At 41.3% G+C, this 27,978-nt stretch overlaps 4 protein-coding genes across 7 annotated transcripts; all 4 read left to right on the top strand.

Moving 5' to 3' along the window:
• The first annotated feature begins 5 nt into the window (after positions 1–5).
• On the top strand, positions 6–2,487 carry tmsb2 (thymosin beta 2). The gene is made up of 3 exons (XM_029119388.2): positions 6–137; positions 1,119–1,223; positions 1,675–2,487. Exons 2-3 carry the CDS (start codon positions 1,124–1,126, stop codon positions 1,710–1,712), a joined length of 138 nt encoding a protein of 45 aa, XP_028975221.1. The 5' UTR covers positions 6–137; positions 1,119–1,123; the 3' UTR covers positions 1,713–2,487.
• Positions 2,488–3,612: 1,125 nt separating this feature from the next.
• LOC105024433 (protein Wnt-8a) lies at positions 3,613–8,042 on the top strand. Of its 2 annotated transcripts, XM_010894379.4 has the most exons (7): positions 3,638–3,698; positions 5,516–5,650; positions 5,777–5,810; positions 6,068–6,206; positions 6,525–6,650; positions 6,866–7,008; positions 7,245–8,042. In XM_010894379.4, the coding sequence occupies exons 2-7, from the start codon at positions 5,580–5,582 to the stop codon at positions 7,818–7,820; spliced, it is 1,089 nt and encodes a 362-aa protein (XP_010892681.3). In that variant the 5' UTR covers positions 3,638–3,698; positions 5,516–5,579; the 3' UTR covers positions 7,821–8,042. The 2 variants fall into 2 exon arrangements, with proteins under 2 accessions (XP_019901419.3, XP_010892681.3); XM_020045860.3 differs by lacking the exon at positions 5,516–5,650 and having other exon boundaries at positions 3,613–3,698.
• A 473-nt stretch (positions 8,043–8,515) lies between these two features.
• LOC105024438 (protein Wnt-8a-like) lies at positions 8,516–10,750 on the top strand. Of its 2 annotated transcripts, none has more exons than XM_020045867.2 (6): positions 8,516–8,629; positions 8,845–8,878; positions 9,147–9,285; positions 9,521–9,646; positions 9,749–9,891; positions 10,034–10,750. In XM_020045867.2, exons 2-6 carry the CDS (start codon positions 8,864–8,866, stop codon positions 10,589–10,591), a joined length of 981 nt encoding a protein of 326 aa, XP_019901426.1. In that variant the 5' UTR covers positions 8,516–8,629; positions 8,845–8,863; the 3' UTR covers positions 10,592–10,750. The 2 variants fall into 2 exon arrangements, with proteins under 2 accessions (XP_019901426.1, XP_028975299.1); XM_029119466.2 differs by lacking the exon at positions 8,516–8,629 and adding an exon at positions 8,663–8,710.
• A 3,246-nt stretch (positions 10,751–13,996) lies between these two features.
• On the top strand, positions 13,997–23,907 carry lcp2b (lymphocyte cytosolic protein 2b). 2 transcript variants are annotated; one of them, XM_010894377.3, is made up of 15 exons: positions 13,997–14,462; positions 14,545–14,607; positions 15,942–15,988; positions 17,379–17,441; positions 17,724–17,752; positions 19,093–19,133; positions 19,347–19,557; positions 19,655–19,764; positions 20,004–20,058; positions 20,423–20,527; positions 20,768–20,807; positions 21,042–21,132; positions 21,427–21,507; positions 21,626–21,775; positions 22,522–23,907. In XM_010894377.3, exons 1-15 carry the CDS (start codon positions 14,385–14,387, stop codon positions 22,648–22,650), a joined length of 1,293 nt encoding a protein of 430 aa, XP_010892679.1. In that variant the 5' UTR covers positions 13,997–14,384; the 3' UTR covers positions 22,651–23,907. The 2 variants fall into 2 exon arrangements, with proteins under 2 accessions (XP_010892679.1, XP_010892680.1); XM_010894378.3 differs by lacking the exons at positions 13,997–14,462; positions 15,942–15,988 and having other exon boundaries at positions 14,557–14,607.
• Positions 23,908–27,978: the final 4,071 nt, after the last annotated feature.

The raw sequence follows: 27,978 nt of genomic DNA, 5'->3' as shown, positions 1-27,978 counted from the left end.
TTGTTTTCTCCTCCCCCCCGTTAAATCCTGATGCAGACCTAGACTTGCAGACATCGGCAGACACTCACAACCTCGTCTTCCTCCGTCTTTCTCCATCCCCGCCCCGGAGGATTGAAACACGCTGCTGTGCAACAAAGGTAAGCCTCAGTCATCTCTCCTCTCTCATTCCATCTTACATTTCTTCTGTCTTGGTAGAATGAAACAAAGGATCTGGGGTGTGGCTTAGCACTGAAGATTGGTGTAATAATCTGATGGAGGTATGTAAGGATGGCGAGAACTGAAGAATAAAAAAATTGAGCGATGCATGGATGGAGAGAAGATTAGATGTTGACAGGATTTGGATATAAGAATAATTGATTGGGGAAGGAAAGGCAGGCTTTGTTTGACTCAGGCTGGCGCTGGGATTGTCCTGGACTGGGGATGAGAAAGAGCTGGGGCTGGGATAGCCCAGGGAAGGGACTTGGCTGGTGAGAAAGAGCTGTGCTACAGGAGGGGTGATGTTGGCTTAGACTGCATTAGAACATGGGAAAACAGTGCTGAGACATGGGAGGATCACAATGGCAAGGAAAGAGATGAGAGGGTGAATGAGTCGAGAGACAGGAAGAGACAGACAGATACTGCAGAGGGAAAGAACAAAGAGCCCATCCCCAACATACCCAGAGAGGCAGACAGACAGAGAGCAAGCTTGCTGTCATGATAAACTAGGTAGTGTGTGTGTGTGTGTGTGTGTGTGTGTGTGTGTGTGTGTGTGTGTGTGTGTGTGTGTGTGTGTGTGTGTGTGTGTGTGTGTGTGTGTGTGGAAGAGAGGCTTGATCAGGAGAAATGTGGGGGTGTTTGCATCTGATATGTGACAAAGATTAAAGATATGTATTGCACATCTACTGGGAACTAGAAAAACATATCGTCATCTTTGGTCTGAAAAACCACAGCAGAAAGAGAACCAGAAATAATACAACCAATCTTCTGTATGCAGTATTCCGCATTGATTGTTGTTTGTTGGACAGTGGGTCCCAGAAGGTTTCTAAGGGGTCCAGCCACAGGCTAAATAACTGTATCTAGTAAGGATGTCTCTCTCACACACACGGCCTAATTCACTGTCTCACACTCTCTTTCTTAAGCAACCATGTCCGACAAACCTGACCTGACGGAGATTGCCTGCTTTGACAAGACCAAACTGAAGAAGACTGAGACCAAAGAAAAGAACCCCCTGCCAACCAAAGAGAGTAAGTGATTACTGCAGTTTGTGTGTGTGTGTGTGTGCGTGTCTTTGTGGATGTGCATGTGTTTAATGGGTGTGGTGAGAGAAATGTTCATACTGTCTCTGCAGTGCTCTTCCTCCTCTCCCCCACCTTTCTCTTTCTTGCTGTCTCTCTGTCTGTGTGTGTGTGTGTGTGTGTGTGTGTCTCTCTCTCTCTCTCTTCATCTGGCTCTTGCAGTGGAGTGGATTCCTAATGTCAGCAGCTATTCTATAGGTGTTGTCAGTTCTGTTGCTACTATATAATGCACTATATAGGGAATAGTGTGCCATTGTGGAAGCAGCCTGTATCATATCTGCAATTCAACTACAGGCTACCCCTGCCCATTATTTCTCAGCCGAACCTCAATATATATGTATATATATATATATATATATTGATTTTTGCAGTGGAGTTGATGTTCTTTTTTCTGTTTCAGCAATCGAACAGGAGAGGAAAGGGGATGCCACACCTTGATATGGCTAGATGAAGAAGAGGAGAGGAGGAAGTGGCAGAGATGCCACCATCAGAAGCACTTTCTTTTGACCGTCACAGTATTCTACTATCACTTTGAGTTGTATAGGGTGCTGTAGGACCCCTGCAGATGCAGTACATTCTTAGAAAACAAGGTGCTATCAAAAACCTAAAATGGTTCTTTGTCTATCCCCATACCAATGGCCTTTGACTAACCATTTTTGATTCCAGGTAAAACCCTTCCACAGAGGGTCCTAATTGGAAATGAAAGGGGTTCTACGTGGAAATAAAAACAGTTTTACCTGGAACCAAAAGGTGTTATCCTGTAGTGGGACTGCCCAACCCTGTTCCTGGATATCTACCATCCTGCAGGTTTTCTCTCCAACCCTAATTGGGTCTAACATGATGTTGCTTTCATCCAGCTAATTATTATACTAAAGTGTGCTAAATTAGGGTTGGAACGAAAACTTGCAGGACATTAGCTCTTCAGGCATCTCAAGAACCTTTTTAGAACCCATTTATAAGGAATAAGGTGCCATTTGGGACGGGAAATTGCGTCTTCACAGGGTGTATTTATCATTAGTAGAAAAAAGTTGGAGTCTGACAGAACCTGAGCTGTTCTGTTTTAAACAACAGTTTGTGTTGTAGAACACAGAACCAAGTCAGGCATCCAGGATAAGAGGTTGGGAGGGGTGGGGTGATTACAGATGTGTTTTCATGTTTCACTTTTTACTTTTCTTTATGAAATAAAGACAAAAGGGTGAAATAAAAACCAAAAGATAAGTGTCTGAATTTCTCTAAGGACTAATATTTTGGAGAAGGATCAAGACCATGCAGGTGCACATAGAACATAATTAGTAGATTGCAGATATATAACATATATAGGACATCAGGGTTAATATGAAATATAAAATAATAACATTTGTCTCAGGATGGAAGGATAATGACAAACCCAAAGATGACCCGTTTTTACCAATTAGAGGGATTCTCCCTTTACTTAATCAGTAGCTCTCACAAATGATGAGGGACAGCACATACTTGGCGAACAATGAGAGTATTATCCCTGTAATATTAAAAAACAAGGCAATGACAATCTAACAATTATTGATATTTATTGCTTGTATTCTTCTCCACAAACACACATCCATAATCTAACCTGTTACCACTTAACGAGGAGGCCTAATACTCATTCTCTTCGTTTGGTCTTGTTTTACACTTGCTAATCGTGTAATACTGTAGTGTGAGGTTATCACCATTCGCCTTTCAACTATTGAACTACCTGCAGTGCTACCGCTGTTTTGATGGATTGATGGATGCACACGGATCGCTGGCGTCGCTAGTCCTGCCACCCCTCCCAGCCTCTCACCGGTGCGTCTAGCCTCTCACCTCCGCTCCCTTTATCAGTTTTATGACTCCGCTTATCACGCTCCTGACTGTAGCCCAATAAACCTACCTGATCAGAACACTAGCCCCGTTAATCTTCAATCAGCACATCACGGACGCGCCTAAGGAGTCAAACGTCAATTTCAACAATTTAATTAAAATGTGTTTACGCATAATTGTTAACCTAACGTGGGATGCTACTCGATGTCCAGAATTGTGAATCAGACCGTTGGATAATACACGAGTCACCACTCACTGTAGTGTATTGCAGGCTACTTCACTGTATGGGTCCAATTTTTTCTCTAAAGGCTACCACCGCAGCGTGATTCTGTGGCCCAAATGTTACCACTAATTTGTCTTTTGACCAATCACAACAAAAAACTAATATTTTACATTACAACGTTTTCCCTAGATCTATTCTGATTGGTCAAATTACAAATTAGCATAGTGGAAAAAATACAAAAATGTTTGGCCAATCTAGATGAACGGAAACGAAGATTACTTTTGGCTGTTCTATTTTGTTTATATCAAGCCGTCTGATGATTCTGATTTCGCCACCTGAGATTCCATTGAGAGTTAAACATAATGGAATGTTTAAGCGGAACGGTATGCTACTCAACTGACTGGGTTATTCTAGCCAAATTAAATAAGTTTTAAAATGATACGCATGCGATGACTGCGTTTGAGTTTCAGTAATTACTCAATGCATTTAAATATGATCGATTAATTAACTGCGGATCAGTAGCCTATCAAGTGAACGATTGGTTGGTTGAACTAGCAATTTGCTTCTGTTTTTGTGTTTGTTCAAAACAAAGTTTCTGTTTTCAGAGCAGCCATGTAAAATAACGCCCACATTGATGTACTGTTGTTTTACAAGTGGTCATGTAGTTTGTCTGCCCACAAAGTCACAAGCAGATCGGTAAATCCTATTAGTTGTCTACATGCAGAAATAGGTAGAGATCATCGTTTAATCGCCTTTTATTTTGAATGGGTAGTTGTGTGTTGGTTTCAGCCAGTGGAACGGTGAAGTGGCATGTCTCTAATTAGTCCGGATTATCGTCACCTACGCGCGCCTCTATTGTTTTGTAAGGTCATCGCTATTGTCCGAGCATGGAGTGAGAAGTTGTTTTAGGGGATTTTGAGTGGTTTATAGAGGATTTCGCATGCCCCAGTGATCTGACTGGAAAGGTTTTGGCCCATTTTAATCAATAGTTTATCTTTCTCATATCAAATCAGATGTGAATTAATAGAAACTAGCAGCTGATGACAGGTGATTATAGCCAATATAAGAGCAGTCACGCAGAGTGATGATCAAGTTTAGCCTATCCATCATTCCGCTCCCTTGCGAATGTATCAACACAAATGTAGGCTAATTATGGGGATTGACTTGTTTTGCTTCAATATTATGCATTTTTCAAGTAGTTAGCCTACAATCTACCACATTATTTGTCATGGTTTTATATCGTTTCATATCCCTCCTTGAATTCCAGACTATTTTCACACCAAATTCGTTCCCATGAAATTGGCTATTATCTTATTATCAAGGCGGTGCCAATGTCACCAATGTGTGAGGCATTATTTCCAGGACTCTTACGAACGGTGAATGCCTTTATGACTTTGTCCTCGTCCTCGTCTCGTCTCGTCTCGCCCCCCCCCTCCCGCCCCATCGCAGTGTTATTTCCCCGAGAACTGCTCCAGACAGACAGGCTCTACAAGGAAGTCAAAAGCTTTTAGGGGACACTGAGGCAGATATACATACTGTATATTAGCCTACTTCTAAATAAATGCTATGTCTTTATTACTTATCTCTGCATCATACAGTTGGTGGAGAACAGGCTTGCTCCCCAAATGTTATATCTATAGGGTTATATGGTAGGTATACGTTCATACACAATACATTCGTGCAAGACCTCTTATATGCACACATTTCAACTTTTGGGCAAACTTTTGGTATGTGTATCCAACACCCAGAAATGGCATATTTAAATGCGCGTTGTAGGCCTACATTACTAGACCTACTAATAATATGAATACTTCTACATTATGTATTATTATGAAAATAATAATTATGATTATTATAATAAACCAGCAATTTAACAAGGATATGCCAGCAACTGTATTTTTGGTATTAAGTCCATAAATGTCTCCTCTTGTAAAGGGAGATGGATCGAATGCTGGATGGACGAATGTGGGGGCTGTTAATAGTGTCTGTGCTGAAGCTTTGAAGTGCTGTAATGCGCCGACGTGTTTCCTATACGACTATAGAACACATTCAATTACCTAGTTCGCGCATTTTCACAGTGAAATGTTACAAACAGAACAAATCTGTCAATCAAACACAACGACACTATAAATGTCTTTACGGTCCAGCGGCAGACCTCAGTATGCACCTAGCCTCTCCTTCTCTGACCGCCCTCCTCTAGTACATGCGCTTTGGATACTCCACCGAGGCCGTCGTTTTTGGACGCAGAAGACGCATTTGCTGCCATGGGACCGTGCCAACTGCTTACATCACTGGTCCTTTGCATGTGTTGTCATTTTCTGTCCTCTACTGCATGGTTGGTTTTTACCTGTTGTTATGGGCATTTCAACACTTAATAATAGATTATGGATAGTACAAAATTGTTTAGGCTATATGACTAAATACCATGACTTAACATGAGTTTTTTTGTTTTGTTCCACAGGTCGGTGAATAACTTCCTGATGACTGGACCAAAGGTAACTAAGGGATCTGTATTTACTCGTGCACTAAAAATGATAGGGATAAAATAGTCCTAATTATGTTGTTTCGTTGGGTTCTTTGATCCATTTGAATATGTATTATTGTATGACAGAAATATGCTGCAAATGTAAATGGTTTTTAAACAAGGTTAAAACATTGAGGCGAAGATGGAGAAGGCATAGCACATTAAATGTCTGGTCCAATTTCAATCAGCGTGCGAATAAACGGTCTCTTTATCCTTCTGCCCATCCAGGCCTATCTGATTTATGCCAACAGCGTCCAGGTGGGCGCGCAGAGTGGGATCCAGGAATGCAAACATCAGTTTGCTTGGGACAGGTGGAACTGCCCAGAGACGGCCCTCCAGCTGTCAACTCAAAATGGAGTTCGTGGTGGTGAGAATGGATTTTGTTTTATTTATGTATTTATTTTTACCAATAAGCACTTAATTTACTAGTCCTGCCTGTTCACTCGACATAAGCACTTCCCAGTGGCAAATAAACTGTTAGGTTAGTAGTACGAGGTCTGAGGAAGTATATGCGTATTTATACATTTAAAATGTTGTGACATTAAAGCTTGGAAATAATTTAGCGTTGTGGGTCACATTCGACCCCAGGGCATACATCTATATGAGAGGCAGGGGGCTTAAACTACTGTACCACCCTAGGCCAGTTGTGTCAATTTTAACCAGATATCATGTCTTTAAATTCCAGCCACAAGAGAAACGTCTTTTGTCCACGCAATCAGTGCTGCAGGTGTGATGTACACTCTTACTAAGAACTGCAGTATGGGAGACTTTGAAAACTGTGGATGTGACGACTCAAAGATTGGACAGATGGGTGAGTATTAGGATACCACTACAACATATTACCATTTAAATTTAGTTAGTTAGTAACTGCTTAAGTAACAATTATCAATGAAACGAAATGTACGCAGCACCTGAAGTCTCTTCCCGGCAAAGTAGTATTACGCAATGAACGAAAATTGTACAGAATTACCAGAAAACCGCTACAATGAAACGTTTCAGAAATAACCATGTTGTATTTCTCCTTAGGTGGTAAGGGTTGGGTATGGGGGGGCTGCAGTGATAACGTGCAATTTGGGGAGAAGATATCCAAACAGTTCGTGGACGCGCTGGAGAACGGGCATGACTCGCGTGCAGCTGTGAACCTGCACAACAACGAGGCAGGCAGACTGGTGAGTGATTGATCTCCAAACACGTAATAGGTTTTGTGTTTATTGTTTTCTCCTTAATTACAGCTTCCTTTTAATATTTGTTCATTTGCGATATCCGCTGTTGGTTCTTATGTGTCTTTAGCTTTATTTTGGTCTTTTGAGTTAGTAGTAGTTTTTTAGATACAAATGAGCTAGTATGACATTATTAGAGCTTTAAATAATATTTTGTTTCTCTACTGCATGCTCTCTCTGTCTAGGCGATCAAGGCGACAATGAAGCGAGCCTGTAAGTGCCACGGCGTGTCGGGAAGCTGCTCCATCCAGACCTGCTGGATGCAGCTGCCAGACTTCAGAGACATCGGCAACTACCTCAAAGTCAAACACGATCAGGCGCAGAAACTAGAGATGGACAGGAGGAGGATGAGGTCGGGGAACAGCGCCGACAACAGGGGTGCCATCGCAGACGCATTTAGCAGCATTGCCAGGACGGAGCTCATTTACCTGGAGGAATCTCCCGACTATTGTACCAAGAACAAGAGCTTGGGGCTCCAGGGCACGGAGGGAAGGGAGTGTCTGCAAGGGGGAAAGAATCTCTCCCAATGGGAGAGGAGGAGCTGCCGCCGGTTGTGCCATGAGTGCGGCCTAAGGGTTGAGGAGAGGAGGATGGAGGTTATTAGCAGCTGCAACTGTAAATTCCATTGGTGTTGCACAGTCAAGTGCGAGAGGTGCACTCAAGTCGTCACCAAATATTACTGCGCGCGCAGGGACAAGGTGCGTAGGCCTCAAAACAGCACCAGGAAAAGTGGTAAAAGGCACCACGTCCAACGCACCTGATTTGTGTATGCCCAGATCATGGCCAAGACAGTTTATTTTAAAAATTCCTTATTTAAAATGTTTAATTAGTTAATTTTATCTATATTTGATGTTGTTGCCCAAATAATCCACACGCTGTCTCCTGCAATTTTCTTGATGAATGTAGGCGTTTTTTCATCCCACATCGAAGGACAATTTCCACTTGTCGCTTTGTTTAAAATGCACTTTATGTTCTATAACATGTTTAATAGAATTGTGAATTATTCTAAAATATTTAATTTTGTTTTTCTACACTATTTTGTTCATGCAATTTACTGTATTTACTTTATTGAGAGAAATATAGTTTCAGTTTGGGATGTATGTTTTGGTTTGTCCATTTTGATCACATCAGTTATGAAATAGCTTTAAATTTTATGATCACGTTAAATGATTTATTTTTGTACTGGAAATTGTATATTAAATGTTATGTTATTTTGATTCCTGTTTTCTGAGAGTGTTTTGGACATTTTTATATTCAGGTTCGACAGTCTGTTTTGTTTATTGGTGTTCTATTGAGGGCCATGGCTCCACGGGAGGCCGGGATCATCTCATTAATCTGGCTGCATGGTGTCTTGTCGCCTGCGGGAAGAAAATAAACTGTAGTGTCCTGACACCGTTTGAAGTTCTCCATAGGAGTTTCCTTAACTCTTATGTGGCCATTGTCCAATCAGCGTTCTCGGAACGCCAAGACAAAGAACAAGCTTACCATTTGTTCCTGATTCCTTCCCTTAAATTAAAGGCGAAAGTTGCTTGTTCTCATCATATACCAAGATCTTCCCTTGGGGTTGGAGGTAAACACTTACAATGGTCTTCTGTTCATTTCATTGGCTCCTATTTCTTTTCCTTCAAAAAACTATTTTTGGACATGCCTGGTAAGAACCCACTTTAAATATATTATATATATATATATTTAATAGTTTTCATCTGGATCAATAGGTCTTCACCCTGTGTAGAATTTACGGTGCCGTTTTTAAGTGATGTTTCAAGCTACATTTTCTCCTTTCAGGGCCGTAAACAATTTCCTTATGACTGGATCCAAGGTAAGCTTTTGTTTTGTAAGTATAAAATAAGTGTTCCAAAGTATCTTACTATGAAAAGAAAGAGGTTGTGTCTATCTATTTCAATATAATAATTTCAATAGAAAGTAATTATAAACATAAACGCTGTAAGCCTACTCTAGTAGAATTATTTTGAATGAATATGTTCACTAGTAACAGCGTATTCTTCGCATCCTAATATCATTTGGAGGATTTAAGTTCGAGAAATAAACCTGTATTGGGTTTAACGTGCTCTCCCACCTATCTTCAGGCCTATCTGACGTATGCCAGTAGCGTGCAGGTCGGCGCACAGAGCGGGATTCAGGAATGCAAACACCAGTTCGCATGGGACAGGTGGAACTGCCCGGAGAGCGCGCTCCAACTATCCACTCACAAAGGCCTCCGCAGTGGTAGGACGGCTCAGAATGCATACTCATAATTACGTCTCATATCGTTACTATCTTTTGAAAACAGCTTTAATATCTACAGAGTGAAATGTAATGCAAAATACTGATAAACGAGTTGAGGTTGATACTCCTTATGTAGAATTGAATTTATTGTGATTCTCAATGTGTCACGTTTTCCATATCTGCTAGCAGGCGCCTCAACCAAATAAATATTCGATGTCTGTATCTGTCCTTGTAGCCACGAGAGAGACCTCTTTTGTACACGCGATCAGTGCAGCAGGTGTCATGTACACACTGACTCGCAACTGTAGTCTTGGGGATCTGGACAACTGTGGCTGCGACGGCTCAAGGAACGGTAAAATTGGTAAGACACAAACCAATGACACAACCAGCGTGAACGACAACGTTTTATCCTGCTATATGTGTACCGATACTCAAGTGTTTGGCCTCTTCTTCTGTCTCCTAGGGGGCCGCGGGTGGCTGTGGGGTGGCTGCAGTGATAACGTGGATTTCGGGGAGAGGATATCCAAACAGTACGTGGATGCACTCGAGACGGGTCAGGACTCCCGGGCTGCGGTCAACCTTCATAACAACGAGGCTGGTAGACTGGTGTGTTAATAACCTCCACGCTGCTGCAAAAATAACGGGGCACCGTATTATGCATACGTTAACCATGGTGTTAGTAGTGTGTGCTTTTATTAGGTCATTCTTTTATTACCCACTAACACCTTGGTCTGTGTGTGCCAAGTAGGCGGTAAAATCCACCATGAAGCGAGTCTGTAGGTGCCATGGAATGTCTGAGAGCTGCTCGGTCCAGACCTGCTGGATGCAGTTGTCTGACTTCAGAGACATCGGCAACTACCTCAAAGTCAAACACGACCAGGCGCAAAAACTGGAGATGGACAAAAGGCGGGTGAGGTCGGGCAACAGCGCGGATAACAGGGGTGCCATCGCCGACGCTTTCAGCAGCATCGCCCGGACGGAGCTCATTTACCTGGAGGAATCTCCAGACTACTGCGGTCGGAACGTCAGCTTGGGCCTTCACGGTACGGAGGGCAGGGAGTGCCTGCATCACAGTGATGGCTTGAACCAATGGGAGAGGAGAAGCTGCCGCCGGTTGTGCCATGAGTGCGGCCTACGGGTGGAGGAGAGAAGGACGGAGATAGTCAGTAGCTGTAACTGTATATTTCAATGGTGCTGCACGGTTAAGTGTGATAACTGCTCACAGGTGATAGTAAAACACGTGTGTGCTAGAAGAGAGGGTGGCCATGGACAAAACAACAGACGGAGATACCGAGGACCCAAATAACCGAAGAGGCCAATGATAGCTTTATGTATACATCATTATGATGGACGTTGTAAAATCACGAGCTTGTTTGTGTCACTTGTCATCAAAGCTATTTCTATTCACAAATACTTTCCTCCACCTTTACGTGTTGTGAATTATTTGTTCTGCACTTCCCCCTACTTGGCTGGACCCTGTTCCTCTGCCTATAGATGTAAATTATATATTTATGTGCCTCGTTGGATATATTTAATAAAAGTATACTAATAATTATTGTTTTGCTTACCGGAGTTATTTATGGACCTATAAAACATTACATTACGTGTTGAACTTATAGTTAGAAATACTTCTAAATACTTTTCGCTTAATGAAAATAAAACGTTTCCCCTACGCATAACAAATTAGGACAACACGAAAACACTTAGAATAACAAAAGGCAGACAGTGAATACACTAAAATGGGATTAACCATGCAGCCGTTCACACCCTGACCAGGTCGCAGTTTCAGCGTTGGTTTAACTGCACTTTGATATGAACGTTGGTTGATTGAATCTTAAAGGATCCGAATTAGGATCAGGCGGTTTGAAGGAAATTGTAATGAGGTGTTGCTTACCTTTATGGAGGTTTGCCATGGTAATCCTGGACACTGGTGGTTGAGCGACCTTGTTATAATCACATCCTTAATACTGCATCACAATAAAGCAAGCGGTGTGCTTAGACAGAACACTGGGCAGGAATGTAGCTCAACATTAAACACATTTTTGACATATACGAAAGTCGAAGTCCATGGAAGCTTTATGTGCACGCGTGGTGTAGCCAAATGTGAAATGATGTAGGCTAATCGCCATTTCAAGGAACAATAATTAGGCCTTATGCCATTTACTGTACTGCTAGCATAAAAAAGCAAAAATGACCAGTACAGATCTGCAGGTCATATTTTTAATCATATTTTTTCTACCCAAATACATCGGGCTGCCTGAGATATTCCCCATTTAAATTGTTCTCGCTGGTCCGTCTATACATTTGCAATGACTTTTAATCCATACTCGTTTTAGACGCTCAGTACCATCATTCCCACCCTAAACCACCCTTGCCTAGGCTATACCATTCCAGTCTCGTTCAGCAGCAGAGGAGACAGTCAAATTATTATTTAGAGACAGAATTCTGCACAGTGCCACTTTAAACGTTTGACGTTATGAGCATGAGCCAACATATTTTGGGGCAAAGGGGGAGAAACGGTTAACTTATTTTTGGGAGACAGTTCCATTATTCATAATTACCAGGAGAAAGAGCTGAATGGTCCTGTCCTATTATCTGTCTCCTATACCCTGTTGAGGACTCATTGGTTTTGTCCTCCACCATGCCCGGTTTCTTCCACTCTGCTGGACATGCCGTAAACCTGTCACAGAGTCCCTGATCAGTGACTGATGGTTGGGATATTACCCCAACCAGGGGTCTCTGCCTCAGGGGGAGAATAGTGGGATGTGGAGAGGGAGATATATCAATTTGCTAGCTGAGTAGATTGAGGACACTCAGCTAACAGTTAGGGTAAACAAGTAATTGCTGCCACTTTGGTTAAAAATGTTTTATGAGTGTATCTGTTTTAAATCATGGAGATATGCATTTTCATCGAGTTAGGGGTTGATTGAGGAGGAGAACACATTTCCTGGGCCTTCTTTTTGAAAGTGTCTCAGTTGCTGATCTGGGATTCAACATAGTCACATTCTTTATGATCAAAAATGCACAAATGGCCCTAGATCAGTATTGACATTGTTACTCTGACCTTACTGTGTGAGACATCTGCTGTGACCCAGGGGAACACTTCTAAGGTCCTGTGGTGACCAGCCAACAAACAGTGACTCTGTTCTCTGCTGGCACGCCATTGTTTTCACTCACTTCTGTTTCACACACCTTACACAGTTCTTTACCTAAACACTAATTACAATTCTCTCTGTGTGTAAATGTACTCAGTTAATAAAGGTGATTCTGATGCTATAGTGCACTTATTCTGCACTTCAGCGTGCACTATTATTGACCTGAACTGGGCCCATGTCAAATTCAGTGTACAGTTTAAGCCAATAGGGTGCGCTTCAGTTCAGCAGCAGCCTCCGTATTAAGGAATGTCTCTCAGTATGGTGAAGACTGGTTGCCAGGGGGCAGGCTCTGTTAGGACCCCCCAGTAGTTCAGATGTATTCATACCCAGACAGCCCTGCATGCCTGGGGGTTCACTGATCAGCCTTCCAGCCCCCTCATCTCAAACCCTTCTCCTCTTCATTCACTCACTCCTCCTTTCCCTGTTCTCTCACCTCATCCGCCCCTCTCCCCTTCCCTCTCACCCCTCCCATCCTCTCTCCAACAGCCTTCCACTGCCTTCCTCTATTGGACTCCTCAAATTGGCCCTCCCCTCCCATCCTCCCCATCGCCTTTGCCCTCCTTTCTCACCTTGGTGTGAGATGCCAGACTCAGCAGTGGGCTGCTTGGTGGGCTGGCTATCCATGCGATGGTAACAGACGTCAATGTCTGCAGACCAGGTCCATGAAGATATAAATGCAGTTGAAATAGGTATACCAGTGGTAATGATCAAAGCGGACATATCGCCAGCCATATTGAAATGTAAAGAATAGACTGGATGGTTAGGGCTAAACTCATTTTTGTGATTCTATTTCTTTGCTTTTGGAAGGCAGACAGCAGCCTTTTCTGTCACCCTTCCCAAGATCAGTGCCTTGACACAATCCTGTCTCTGAGCTATACGGACAATTAGTGAGACCTCATGGTTTGGTTTTTGCTCTGACATGAAATATCATATAGACATGCGTGCACAATTCCTTGTGTCTAATCAATTGATTTAGCACAGATGGACTCTTATCAAGTTGGAGAAACATCTCGAAGATGATCAAGGAAAAATGGATGCACCTTAGCTCAATTTGGAGTGTCATAGCAAAGGGTCAGAATACTTAGAATAATGTGATTTTTAGGTGTTTTATTTTTTAATACATTTGAAAAAAAAAAAAATTCTAAAAACCTGTTTTGGATTTGTTATTATGGAGGAAAATATCAATTGTATTCATTTTAGAATAAGGCTGTAATGTAACAATATTTGGAAAAAGTGAAGGGGTCTGACTACTTTCTGAATGCACTGTATCATCTAAGAATTATTCTATTACTGGGCAGATATTACATTCAGACACTGATACAACAAAGGAGGTAGAGACGTTCTATTTGTCTGCAAGCAATCATGTGCAAGAAGGGTCAGACAATAGTGAAACTACTTACTGTATGTGTTTGAGACACCACATTACTCTGAATTGTTAAGACACATCTAATTCTGGCACTGCTGGGCTGCCACCCAGCACACACAAAACTTCCCCTTCTGACTGAGGCTAGAAAGGGTGGGTGTGATAAACCGAAATCCACACTGACGCCTGAACTGAACACAAAATTACAGAGAGGACTCCAGAAACAGCTGCCAGTAAATGAATACTGATACTACTGACCCTTCCAAGTAAACGAGCAACAGGAAGAGTGGTGTTCAGCAGCTACGCACCATCACCGGACTAACAGTGGAGACTTGTTGTTGACTCCCGTCTACATTCATTAAGGTTTTCTGCAGTGTGAATCTGATTTCTTAGAAGGAAAGCCAAAGCCTTTGACATTAAATTAATTGAAGAGCACAGGGCCCTAATGAAGACTTGAGCAGAACGCTTAGATTAACCAAGAATCAAGAAGAGCGCTGGACCTAAGAAGACTTTGAGAAAAGCACTGAACCTAATCAGCACCTACGGAGCTGAAACTCAAGGAGAGAAGGGGATAAAAGACAATGAGTTTTGAGAGTGTCCCCCAGAAATCAGAGGTTATGGGATGGAACACCCATAGTCTATCCAACTACATGAAACGAGTGAGTGACGAAAATGTATGCTTCTAATTTTATGCCTGTGTCTTAAAAATTGACATCTCTGCATTTTTTGTGATGTTCTCAGTTGAAGCTCTCTGGCTGTGACAATGTGGTGAAGAGATCCAACATGAATGGAGAACGCTTCCTGGTAAGAGTGTATGTTTGTATGTGCATAGCTGCTATTACTTTCATGAAACTCTTGTGTGCTGTTATACTGTCAGATCAAGGGGAAGTGTCAGATCACCCATTTTACGAAGTGGCCTATATATTGCTCTGCAAAAGGAGATAAATTACAAATATTTGAATGCAGACATTATGTACAATATCATTCTTATGTAATATAAGTTAGTTGGTTTATAGGATGTTTTGGAGAATTACATACAATTCTTAGACACATTTTCATGAGGCAACTCCAAAAGTATTTAGATACTGATAAATGTTAAGCTTCTTTGCCTAGTATACCAGTTCTTTGGATTGTGACACAATGACCACACTGTTAGCATGCTGATAGTCAGCTTTAATTTGAGTTTATTTTCATTAATGTAGGATGCTTGCATATTTCCCTTTTTGGGCGCCAAAAGTTTTTGTGCAATTGTCTCCACAGCTGTTTGTTTTTAGGCAGGACGGTGTGTTTGCAGTGCACCATCAGAAAGTGTTGTCAATGTGTAGCATTTGCACTTAGAGTCTGTGGCTGGAGTCTGACAAAATTATGACCAAAGAAGTGTCAATCGAAGTCAAGCTGGCCAGATATATAAATGATTAAATTGACCAGAGACATACAGTACAAAACACGTTAGGTGTGCCAATGTCAAATGCTTGATACATTAAGAAGATAGAAAGCACTGGTGAGCTGAGAAATAGCAAACAAACTCAAAGACCAAGATAGACTGCTACAGACCAATATGAGACCTCTATCAGGGGAAAGAGGAAAAGCGAAGAAAATAAGGAACTGTCCATGATCTAAATTATACCACTACATCCGTGAAACATGGTGGAGGGTGTGTTACAGCTTCTGAAGAGTATAGACATGTCTGCTCAAATATATCCTCATGCCTCTAAAATCATTGGACAGCGTTTCCTCATGCAATGACAACGATACACTATACGCTATAGTTACCGATTCAGTGATACGTTTTTGGTTGTCCTAAAAAGGGTTACACTGTTTTTTTGTGGCTAGTGTCAATTTGTCCAAATACTTTTGGTACCTTAAAACCCGGAGACAAAATATGTTATTTCTAAATGGTTCCTCAACTTAAAGCTGACAGTCAATTAAAGCTGCACTTTGACCCCATCGTTTTTGTATTATTTAATATTTTGTGCTGGAATACAGAGCTAAACAAATTTAAAAAAATGTGTCACTGTCCAAATACTTCTGGAGTTCAATGTGTTTACAATGAAATATTGGTTGTAACAATGGCTGAACTTAACTAAATATCAAAGTTTAATCCATGTATTTAATTACCAAAATGTTCACCCTTGCAGAACATGACAGAGAACGATCTCCAGAGGTTTCCCTCCATCCATATTCCGTATGTCTGAAGTTATTTCATAATCAGATGAAGTAATACTTGTGAAGCAACTCTTTAATCTTAAATGTAAATCATCCAGTGTCTTAACCACTTTCCTCTCAACTGCATAGAAAGGCTTTCAGGCTACTTTTGGCCTGAAATAAACATTAAAAACTAAACACAGTGGCCTGTTTATCTGGGGTACTCTAAATTTTAACCACTCTGTTACTTACTCAAAAGCTTTCTTTTCAATGTTTTTGGAAGGGAAAGAAAAAGGTGCAGTGGTCTCTTAATTTTTTAAGCGTGCATTTTTTAAGCATGCTTGCCCATATATATGTAGACAGATAACTTCTTTTTCTCAACCTATCTACACAAACGATACACCATTCGAACGCTGCTACTTCACAGATTCCAACAGTTATAGCTGTGTTCCTCTATGACCAACACTCACTAAACTATTAATCAAAGAAAAACCTTAATTTAAAAAGAATTACAACAACAAACTGTGTCTTACCTTTGTTGTTTTTGTTACCAAACTTAGTGTCTGATTGAATAAAACCACTTGAAATATATTGACTTCAATGGGTTTACATCTTTTTACATGGCGCCTAGTGATGATGACGTTAGGAAAACAGGTCACTCATTCTGTCAGTGAGTTATATGGCTGTTTCGCAACGTAATGAAACAGCCAAACAGTCATTGAGGCCTTCAGTTACTGTTTCATTGAATGTTACAATGGGCCAAATGATTGATATAAGCGGCTAAGCGTGGTAGATATGTTAGTGTCAGCTGTGGCAGTTCCAGAATCTCTGAAATAGCTTTTCAAGCTAGGCCGTGTCTACAGCCAAGTCTACTCTAAACATAAAGCTTCCAATCAAAATAATATTCAGCATTGACCCCAGAGTATTGTTATGAGTCTGACACCTTCGCAGAAGGTTGTTCTGGAGGTATAGGGTTCCGACCTGGTACTGGATTGGTGTATCTAATAAACTGGCCACTGAGTAAATGAATGGTTAGGTCTGCATGTGCTTCCATGTAAACAGCAGCAGTGGTTGGTTGTGGCAGCAGCGTTGGCACTTCATATGCTCTGGTCAATGTTCTATGTACATTCAATCTACATTAGCACATTTTAATGTATCCATTTATAGGTACTACAACACTTGTATTTATACAGTTTAAGATTTCTTTTCAGACTGTCTATATATATTCCCATGTATATGTTATTTGAAATTGCTTCTAGTCACTACTTGACGAATAAAAATACTTTGACTTTGACAGTGTATCAGGTAGTGTCTCACTATCTGCCTGTCTGTCTGTCTGTCTCACTGTCGGGACAATATTAGGAAGATGGGGTTAACTGGGAGGGAGACTGTTGGCAACATCATATAACTGATCTGACTGTATTCTCTAGAATCATCATGAAGATCTGTGGTGAGATCAACAGGAGTGAAGACAGGAGGATGTTCGGCTGGAGGTGACAAATACTTATATACTACAGGCGCTGCATCTCCAGTTCAGCATCCTGTTGTTGCACTTGTAGTGTATCATCTTCAGAAAGGCTTCAGAGGTTTCTAATTCCACTTAAAAATGCCAGACTTGATTTGACCCATGATAATTGATTATGTGGATAGGCTGCTGTACGAAGTGTCCTCCCCATGAGAATATATCTGCTTAGGGAGATATCGACAGGGAGATGCAGACAGGGAGACATAGAGAGATACAGTGCACACATTGATGGATCTATTGTCTTCAACAGGTCAAAGGAAACTCAGAACCACAAACAAGGTAAACATGCAGCATGGCACACCATCTCCATCCTCACTGTCCTAACACTATAGTTACAACATATAAGAGACATCCACCCTCACTGTCCTAACACTATAGTTACAACATATAAGAGACATCCACCCTCACTGTCCTAACACTATAGTTACAACATATAAGAGACATCCACCCTCACTGTCCTAACACTATAGTTACAACATATAAGAGACATCCACCCTCACTGTCCTAACACTATAGTTACAACATATAAGAGACATCCACCCTCACTGTCCTAACACTATAGTTACAACATATAAGATACATCCACCCTCACTGTCCTAACACTATAGTTACAACATATAAGAGACATCCACCCTCACTGTCCTAACACTATAGTTACAACATATAAGAGACATCCACCCTCACTGTCCTAACACTATAGTTACAACATATAAGAGACATCCACCCTCACTGTCCTAACACTATAGTTACAACATATAAGAGACATCCACCCTCACTGTCCTAACACTATAGTTACAACATATAAGATACATCCACCCTCACTGTCCTAACACTATAGTTACAACATATAAGAGACATCCACCCTCACTGTCCTAACACTATAGTTACAACATATAAGAGACATCCACCCTCACTGTCCTAACACTATAGTTACAACATATAAGAGACATCCACCCTCACTGTCCTAACACTATAGTTACAACATATAAGAGACATCCACCCTGACTGTCCTGACACCACTGTTATAACATATAAGAGACATCCACCCTGACTGTCCTGACACCACTGTTATAACATATAAGATGAAACATCCACCCTGACTGTCCTGACACCACTGTTATAACATATAAGAGACATCCACCCTGACTGTCCTGACACCACTGTTATAACATATAAGATGAAACATCCACCCTGACTGTCCTGACACCACTGTTATAACATATAAGATGAAACATCCACCCTGACTGTCCTGACACCACTGTTATAACATATAAGATGAAACATCCACCCTGACTGTCCTGACACCACTGTTATAACATATAAGAGACATCCACCCTGACTGTCCTGACACCACTGTTATAACATATAAGATGAAACATCCACCCTGACTGTCCTGACACCACTGTTATAACATATAAGATGAAACATCCACCCTGACTGTCCTGACACCACTGTTATAACATATAAGATGAAACATCCACCCTGACTGTCCTGACACCACTGTTATAACATATAAGATAAAACATCCACCCTGACTGTCCTGACACCACTGTTATAACATATAAGAGACATCCACCCTCATTGTTCTTATTGTATATGTTGTATGATTGTCTTTGTAGATTTAGTTCAAGAAGAAGAATGCTGGGATTCTGAAGAGTTTGTGAGTTGTAATATGAAGCATGGAACTTTTACACTGGATTGCAAATAAGTCGCATACACATGAGCAATGATAATAAAAAATAAAATTGCAGATTTAGAGCAACAATAAAAAAACTATAAATAACTGTATCACTAACATGTCTTTTTGCATCAAAACCTATCCTGCCCCCGTCATTTCCTTTCCTCTGCCCCCACCCTTTCCCTCCCCGGGTAGGATATGAGTGATAACGACTATGAGAGCCCCGACAATGAAGAGGACGACAGTTATATCTGTGCCATGTCGGATCACCCATCACTCCAACCACCAGTGGGCGCTGCAGAGGATAACTACAGTGATGAGGACTACGAGCTACCTCCTTCCTCTACTGAGGAGATCCCCCGCTTCCTCAACCCTGCCCAGACCTTGGAGAACCCTGACTACATAGGTCCAGTAGTTTCACTGTCAGACACTATTCAGTGACTGCACCACTGAATGTTCTATAGTTCAGCTTGGTGTGTGCGTGTGTTTCTGTGTGTGTGCAGATTCTGTTCGTGGAGAACCATCAGTAACACCTCAAGCAGGGAGGACTCCCAGACCACCCCAGCGCCCCACACCTCAGGCTCATCACCACTCAGCTCCCAGGGGCGACGCAGTGAGTGTCTTCTATCTCAGAGACACCCCTTTTTCAGATCTATGTCTTGGCCACATTTAGGCTAAACCACTATGACTGCTCATCTATGACAATATCTTTTTATAAACCCCTACCTTTTCACACAACCGACATTCGCCCTTTCTTCTTTTACATATCTTTGTCATTTTATCGTACTCTTTGTCTCTCTTTCTCGGTTACCCTCTCCCTCCCTCTCATTCATTGCATCTTTCTCTCTCTAGCTGGTCAAACCACCCCTACCCAGGCCAAACCAATCAAATAAAGTTATAAAAAAGCGTAAGTCTCTGTCTATGTTCCATGAAATCCAATACTACATGTCTGTGTCTTTTAATGGTGTGATCAGCATAATGAGGTTTAGGATGGTATATGTTTAGAGGTAGATCAAGCTCCCTGAGGAAATCTGAGGCCAGAAAATTACATTTACCCTTAACCACTGGGACAATTAGTGCATTATATGAATAAGAATACAAACTTGGGTAAAACTATATCATTAAAATGACTAGACGGGTCATGTCATAAATAAATTGTATGGTTTTACCTGTTAGATAGAACAACCTAACAGTTCATACCTTTGCATTGCCTTTGAAAGCTTATGAGTTTTTTGCTTGTGAAATTTCCTCCTTAAAATCTTCCTCTCCAGCCCCTTTGGTCCCCCAGATTGACCGCAGCAAAAAGCCGGGGCGGTCTACTCCCCCCATGAAAGGACCTTCTCATCAATATCCAACCACCCCAGTCACTCCTACAAGTAACACTAGAGTTCATATTGAACTTTTTTTTGACAGGTTGATTTAAACTGGTTCATAGTCAGTTCATTCAGTTCTGGTCAAGTATTATAAAATGTTTAAATTTAATCCACAAAGGGCAATTAGAAATGTGTTTTTACACTATTCTACATATCACAGTTACATTGCAAATGATACAGAACATTCAGGTTTGGTATATGTATTTTTCCTATGTTATGTTTCTTATTGTATGTCCCCCACAGGGAAGTCCCCTCAACTAAAGGCACCAGAATCTTCTAACAGGTAACCTACCCAAACCTTTCATCCACTGGCCCTATGGCAGTAGTCGAAAGGGCCTTCTTCCTCTTCTAATCTTGTCTATTGAAAGGCAGTGTTGATTCAAACAATGACAGGAATTTACATTTGTACCAGCTCAGGTTTCTTCATTACATTCAGATGCAGACAGAAGAAGAGAAAATGCATTTCCTTTAAAGTTCAAGACAATAGTCAAAAAAACATTTCATACTCTACCCACAGATTCAGGTCAAGTAAACCACCAAATGTTGACCCCACTCTGCCCTTTCACCCTCCTTCAAAGGTCACCACCACAAAACTAGGGACAGTGAGGGTAAGCATATCAATCAATACAAAGCTGTTACATCAGCAGAGCCCTAATAAATGTATATTTTCCATACCACTTTTGAGATGTTAAGAACATACTCAGGGGTGTAGAATTTGGGGGTGGGGGGGTGGGGGGGGGGTTAATACACCACAACCTGGCAGAAACACCTCATGCAGTGACACATGGATTTACTGTAGATGCAGTGGGGTTGTCTCTTCCTTTTGGATACTGAGTTGTTCTGTTTCTATTCCCTGGTCTGTCTGTGCGTACATGTGTTTGCTTGGGGTGGGGGGCGGGCAGGGCACGGACATGGACCCCGGGTGGTATGGAGGACTGGTGACCAGAGGCCAGGCTGAAGCTTTCCTCAGACAGGTTAACAAGGTCAGCAATCTCCCCACATCCCGATGCTCCTCACACACACACCCAGCTTTCACTCAGACCTCCATGCATGAAGGACAACCGCCTACGTAGTGTGTGTCAGTGTAGCTGTGTGTTTCAGGATGCTGCGTTTCTGGTCAGAGACAGCTCCAAGGGCTCACCTGACCAGCCCTACACCCTAATGGTGCTGAGTCAAGACAAGGTCTACAACATCCAAATCCGCCGCAAAGGGAACACGTATCAGCTGGGAACGGGCCTCATGGGTAGTGAGGTAAACAAACATCTTCCCCTCAGCTCTGTCAAGGTTTTTGCCCCTTTAATGAAATTTTACCCTGACTTAATGTTAGGTTCAGGGTTAACATTACATAGATATTGTTTTTTACAAATTAGTTTGACTTCATAGTTTTTTTTTGTCAATTTAATTTTCACAAAATTCTAAATTGGTTATAATATGCATACAGTTTGTCACGTAAAGTATCAATCGTCTGCCTTTTCTATCCACCCTGCAATTTTCATCATTATGTGAATATCATTTGCCTTTGTCTCTCTCACTGTATACCTCAGTGGTAGTCGGGGCCTATTTACTGATGGCTTTGCAAGATACCTGTTCTGGGAAGTCAATCTCCAGGGGCCCCAACCCAATTATTATTATTTCTGATTGGAGGTCAAAAGACCTATGTTATAAGCCATAGATAAAAGTTTTAAATAAAAACGCATTTGCTTTAAAATTTTAACTATTTCATTCCCCTTCATGGCAAAATGTATAGAATATCAGTATAATCATTAGTAATGCACTTTCCAGAACTTTTGGACTAGAAAAAAAAACTTTTTGTAGGGGGGTCTAGTAGGTTCTAGCTAAGCAGGAGTTTTATAAACAGGCTACAGTTAAATATATCTGGCACTCTGGGTACAGTATTGATTGCCTGATTGTGCACAGACTAGCACTTGTCAACTTAAAGAAACATAAACCGACCAGTGGCCCATAACATACTATGCTGTTGTGTTGCTGAGTTGCAGAGTTTCCCTGGAGTGAAGGAGATGATAGAACACTTTAAACACACCCCGCTGTTGCTCATTGATGCCATGGAGCGAGGAACTGGAGTACACCAAGAGTGCTGCCTGCTGCACCCTGGACTACTCTCATAACAACCATAGACAACTCACAATGTAAAGTTTCTTTTCATGGAAATCGGTCAGTGTTATGAAGGTGCATGTCAAGGGAGATTATGTGAGGTTGTACACGTTAGACAGGTCTTTACCTGTTTTTGAGGGTAGTTTGGGTACAGGTGTAAATGTGTAGACAGTATCCCATTGATCTCTGTCCAGTCAGGAAAGGTTGAGAAATTGTACAGTAGTGTCTATAAATGAGAGGGGAACGAGGTCAAGACGAGAGACAGACATTGTTGCTACATTACCAGTCTGTCCAGACATTCAGACATGGAGTCCAGCCCCTTCCGAATTTGGTCCAGACTGTAAGGGGCTAAGTGTCCATAATGTATATAACAAAGGTTTAGACTCAAAGGTCGGGTCACAGTGAACATAATAAAGAAGGTGGTGCCATAAAGATTAGCAAAACTTAAGACAAAATGCAAGAATGTAATGATAGGTTGTGCTCAATAGAGATATACCTCTGTGACTAGTTTATATGCAATGTTTCTACTCTGATTTTAATTTAATCAGTTTTGTTTGTAAGCTGGAATGGACAAACCATGCAGTGATGCCTAACTGGCATTTGGAAACAAACATATTTCTTTGATATGATAGAATGAGTTCAACCTGCAGGTGGTTTCATAATAAGAAAACATTGACTCTAGGCAAGGGAGTACTTTACTACCAATTTCGAGTGAAATAAGTTCAAGAAATATAAGATAACTTTCTAAATGTGAAATTATAGAAGAAACATATGTAATATGAAGTTCATCATCAGGAAGTGTTGCCAAATATGGTATGTCAGTTTTTTACATTTACAGAGCTAAAACAATGAATCAAAAATTATTAACATCAATCATACTGACTTATTGCATGCATTTTATTAACATTGTTCAGTATTATATGTAGCCTAACTTTTAATAGGGAAATATGAAGGGAAATAACTTTATCTGGGTGACTGTTAATGGAGAAATGATGAATAACCATGAGACTATAAATTATTAAATTATTATTATATTCATCTTCAACTGATTAATTCAGGCAATTTATTTTCACACAGGTTTTCGCCCTTATCACTTATCTCTTCTCTATATTCAAGTTGTTGTGATATTTTAAATTTGATTCCTGTAACCAAATATTACTGCAAAATACATTATGATGCAAAAGCAGGTATTACAGGGATGAGTTTGATAAGCTTTCTTGTCCACTGTTTCAACACCTGTGCTTGGCTTCGTCAATAAAACATATCTTGCCCTGGAAGTCGACCAACCTTTTTCATTATTGACCAATCATTCACAGTGGTAGCTGGGGGTGTGAACATGACTATTCACAACAACCTGTTTGCCACACCAACAGAAAAAACAGTCACTGCTCTCTATTCAAAATGTATATTTTTATTTCACCCAACAACCGGTGAACTAAACATTAGTAATATACACTCACCTAAAGGATTATTTGGAACACCTGTTCAATTTCTCATTAATGCAATTATCTAATCAACCTATCACATGGAAATTGCTTCAATGCATTTAGGGGTGTGGTCCTGGTCAACACAATCTCCTGAACTCCAAACTGAATGTCAGAATGGGAAAGTGCCTTGTTGATGCTAGAGGTCAGAGGAGAATGGGCCGACTGATTCAAGCTGATAGAAGAGCAACTTTGACTGAAATAACCACTCTTTACAATCGAGGTATGCAGCAAAGCATTTGTGAAGCCACAACACGCACAACCTTGAGGCGGATGGGCTACAACAGCAGAAGACCCCACCGGGTACCACTCTTCTCCACTACAAATAGGAAAAGAGGCTACAATTTGCACGAGCTCACCAAAATTGGACCGTTGAAGACTGGAAGAATGATGCCTGGTCTGATGAGTCTCGATTTCTGTTGAGACATTCAGATGGTAGAGTCAGAATTTGGCGTAAACAGAATGAGAACATGGATCCATCATGCCTTGTTACCACTGTGCAGGCTGGTGGTGGTGGTGTTATGGTGTGGGAGATGTTTTCTTGGCACACTTTAGTCCCCTTAGTGCCAATTGGGCACTGTTTAAATGCCACGGCCTACCTGAGTATTGTTTCTGACCATGTCCATCCCTTTATGACCACCATGTACCCATCCTCTAATGGCTACTTCCAGCAGGATAATGCACCATGTCACAAAGCTCGAATCATTTCAAATTGGTTTCTTGAACATGACAATGAGTTCACTGTACTGAAATGGCCCCCACAGTCACCAGATCTCAACCCAATAGAGCATCTTTGGGAAGTGGTGGAACGGGAGCTTCGTGCCCTGGATGTGCATCCCACAAATCTCCATCAACTGCAAGATGCTATCCAATCAATATGGGCCAACATTTCTAAAGAATGCTTTCAGCACCTTGTTGAATCAATGCCACGTAGAATTAAGGCAGTTCTGAAGGCGAAAGGGGGTCAAACACAGTATTAGTATGGTTCCTAATAATCCTTTAGGTGAGTGTATAATGACCACAATCCAAGTGCTTTGACAATTGTCCACAGGTGGGACACGCAGAGTCCAGGAACAGGTACCAACAAGGGGTGGACAAAATAATGGAAAAACCTAACAATATATTAATATCAAGGACCTAATAACTAGTAGGACCACCCTTTGCCTTAAGAAAAGCGCCAATCCTTATTTGGAATGCTGTTATACAAGTCCTGAACTGTGTGATACTGCACCATTCTTCAAGAAGAAAAGCCTTGAGTTCTTTGATCAAGGTGAAAATCTACTTCCTCGAACAAGGTAAAAATCTACTTAGTCAAACAAGGTGAAAATCAACATCCCATTAAGGTTCAATGACATTCAGATCTGGTGATTGTGGAGGCCATGGAAGGTGTTTGACGTCATCCTAGCATTGATAAAACCACTCTGAAATGTGTTTAACAGTGTGTGTATAGGGGATTATCATCCTGGAATATTGAAACATCGTTCGGGAGCGGTGCTTGCAACATAGAGCACCACTGATCCTGTAAAATGGCCACATATTCCTTGGCCATTATACCACAATGCAGAGTGATCATTGGACCCGACGACTCTCATGAGATGGCTGCCATTCCATTATGGATTCCCCCACCATGTTAAACAGTTGGCAGCACACACTGTGGGCTGAAGATATATTTTGTCTTTTGCCAAAAGTAAACCCATGCATCCCAACTTTTGGAAATGTTGACTGTGAAAACAGCATAGAAACACACGATGTAGCTTATAAAGACAGAAATGGTGGGCCAAAAACCCACCACCATAGTTTGAAAATTAGCCCAATTGTGTGAAAACCACAGATATGGCAACCCTGATCATGACCGTTCTTGACAAAGCAAAGATTCCCTAGATGTGAATACTGTCGCCATCTAGCGTTTCAAGTAATTCATTTCAGTTTCAAGGTTTATTTGTCAAATGTACCGAACAACACAGCGTTATCCTGCACAATGAAATTATTGTGACATGGCACCCAACAACTACGTAGTGAGAGATATTCCTGAGACCCAGGGAGAAACATTTTGCTCATTTGTGTTTTTTATTTCATATTCTAATTGTTTGGAGTTATAGTAACAACTTAAACATTTTGTGTTTTTTTTTTAAATATTTATTTGGTTTATATAGTATGTCCTCTACAGAGGACGTCAGGACCCAGAACTTTATAAATTGTTGTCTATTATACATGGATTGCATCACACAATCCATGTATAGCAGATATATCCTTGGAACAACCACACTAACTGTTGCCACAAAGTTGGAAGCATCCAATTGTCTAAAATGTCTTAATATGCTGTAGCATTAAGCTGACCCTTCACTGGATCTAAGTGGACTAGCCCAAATCCTGAAAAACAGCCCTAGACCATTATCCCTTATCCACCAAACTTTATAGTAGGCACTATGCATTCTAGGTACTGTTTTCCTGGAATCTGCCACACCCAGATTCATCACTCCAGAGAACACATTTTCACTGCTCCAGAGGCGAGTGGCGGTGTGGTTTACATCACTCCAGCCGACGCTTGGCATTATGCATGAGGCTTGCGTACTGCTGCTTAACCATGGAAATTTTTTTGTGAAGCTCCCAACGCACAGTTCTTGTGCTGATGTTGCTTCCAGAGGCAGTTTGAAACTGGTGAGTGATAGGCACTCTACAGGCTTCAACAATCAGCGGAACTGCCCTGTGAGTTTGTGTGATCTACCACTTCATGGCTGGACTGCTGTTGCTCCAACATGCTTCCACTTCACAATTCTAGCAGTTACAGTTGACCAGAGTAGATCTTGTAGGGCAGAAATTTCATGAACTGACATGGCAAATGTGGCTTCCTAAGACAGTACCACATTAAAAGTCACTGAGCTATGGACATTTCATGGCTGTGTGCTGGATATTATGCACCTGTGAGCAATGGCTGTGGTTGAAACACCGGAATGTAATTAGTAGGGGTGTTCACATACCTCTGGTCTTATTGTGTATATTTTGTTTAAGCAGAGGAACATGTCACATTTGACACATCTGATGTACGTCCCTGTACATCCTTTAATTGTGCATGTTTTGGCGGAGCCAACCATCTATGGCAGATGCACTGTGCCATACATCTTGATACAGCTTCTACCTTTTCTTCTGGAAATTCCTGGAAATCTAACAGGTCTAGTTCAGAGTCACCCTCAACTATTTTATAAAAAAATCCTTTCTGCCTCTGTCAGTGAGCTACTATGTGCTACAGGAGAAAAATATAGTCAACAAGTCCTGATGTCCTCTACAGAGTACATTACATTAATACACTCACCTAAAGGATTATTAGGAACACCATACTAATACTGTGTTTGATCCCCTTTCGCCTTCAGAACTGCCTTAATTCTACATGGCATTGATTCAACAAGGTGTTGAAAGCATTTTTTAGAAATGTTGGTCCATATTGATAGGATAGCATCTTGCAGTTGATGGAGATTTGTGGGATGCACATCCAGGGCACCAAGCTCCCGTTCCACCATATCCCAAAGATGCTCTATTGGGTTAAGATCTGGTGACTGTGGGGGCCATTTCAGTACAGTGAACTCATTGTCATGTTCAAGAAACCAATTTGAAATGATTTGAGCTTTGTTACATGGTGCATTATCCTGCTGGAAGTAGCCATCAGAGGATGGGTACATGGTGGTCATAAAGGGATGGACATGGTCAGAAACAATGCTCAGGTAGGCCGTGGCATTTAAACAGTGCCCAATTGGCACTAAGGGGCCTAATGTGTGCCAAGAAAAGGCAACATTCTTCCAGTCTTCAACTGTCCAATTTTGATGAGCTCGTGCAAATTGTAGCCTCTTTTCCTATTTGTAGTGG

This window comes from Esox lucius, chromosome 4, assembly GCF_011004845.1.
Source record: "Esox lucius isolate fEsoLuc1 chromosome 4, fEsoLuc1.pri, whole genome shotgun sequence".
Classification (NCBI taxonomy): Eukaryota; Metazoa; Chordata; class Actinopteri; order Esociformes; family Esocidae; genus Esox; species Esox lucius.
This window is presented reverse-complemented; position numbering and strand designations above follow the sequence as displayed.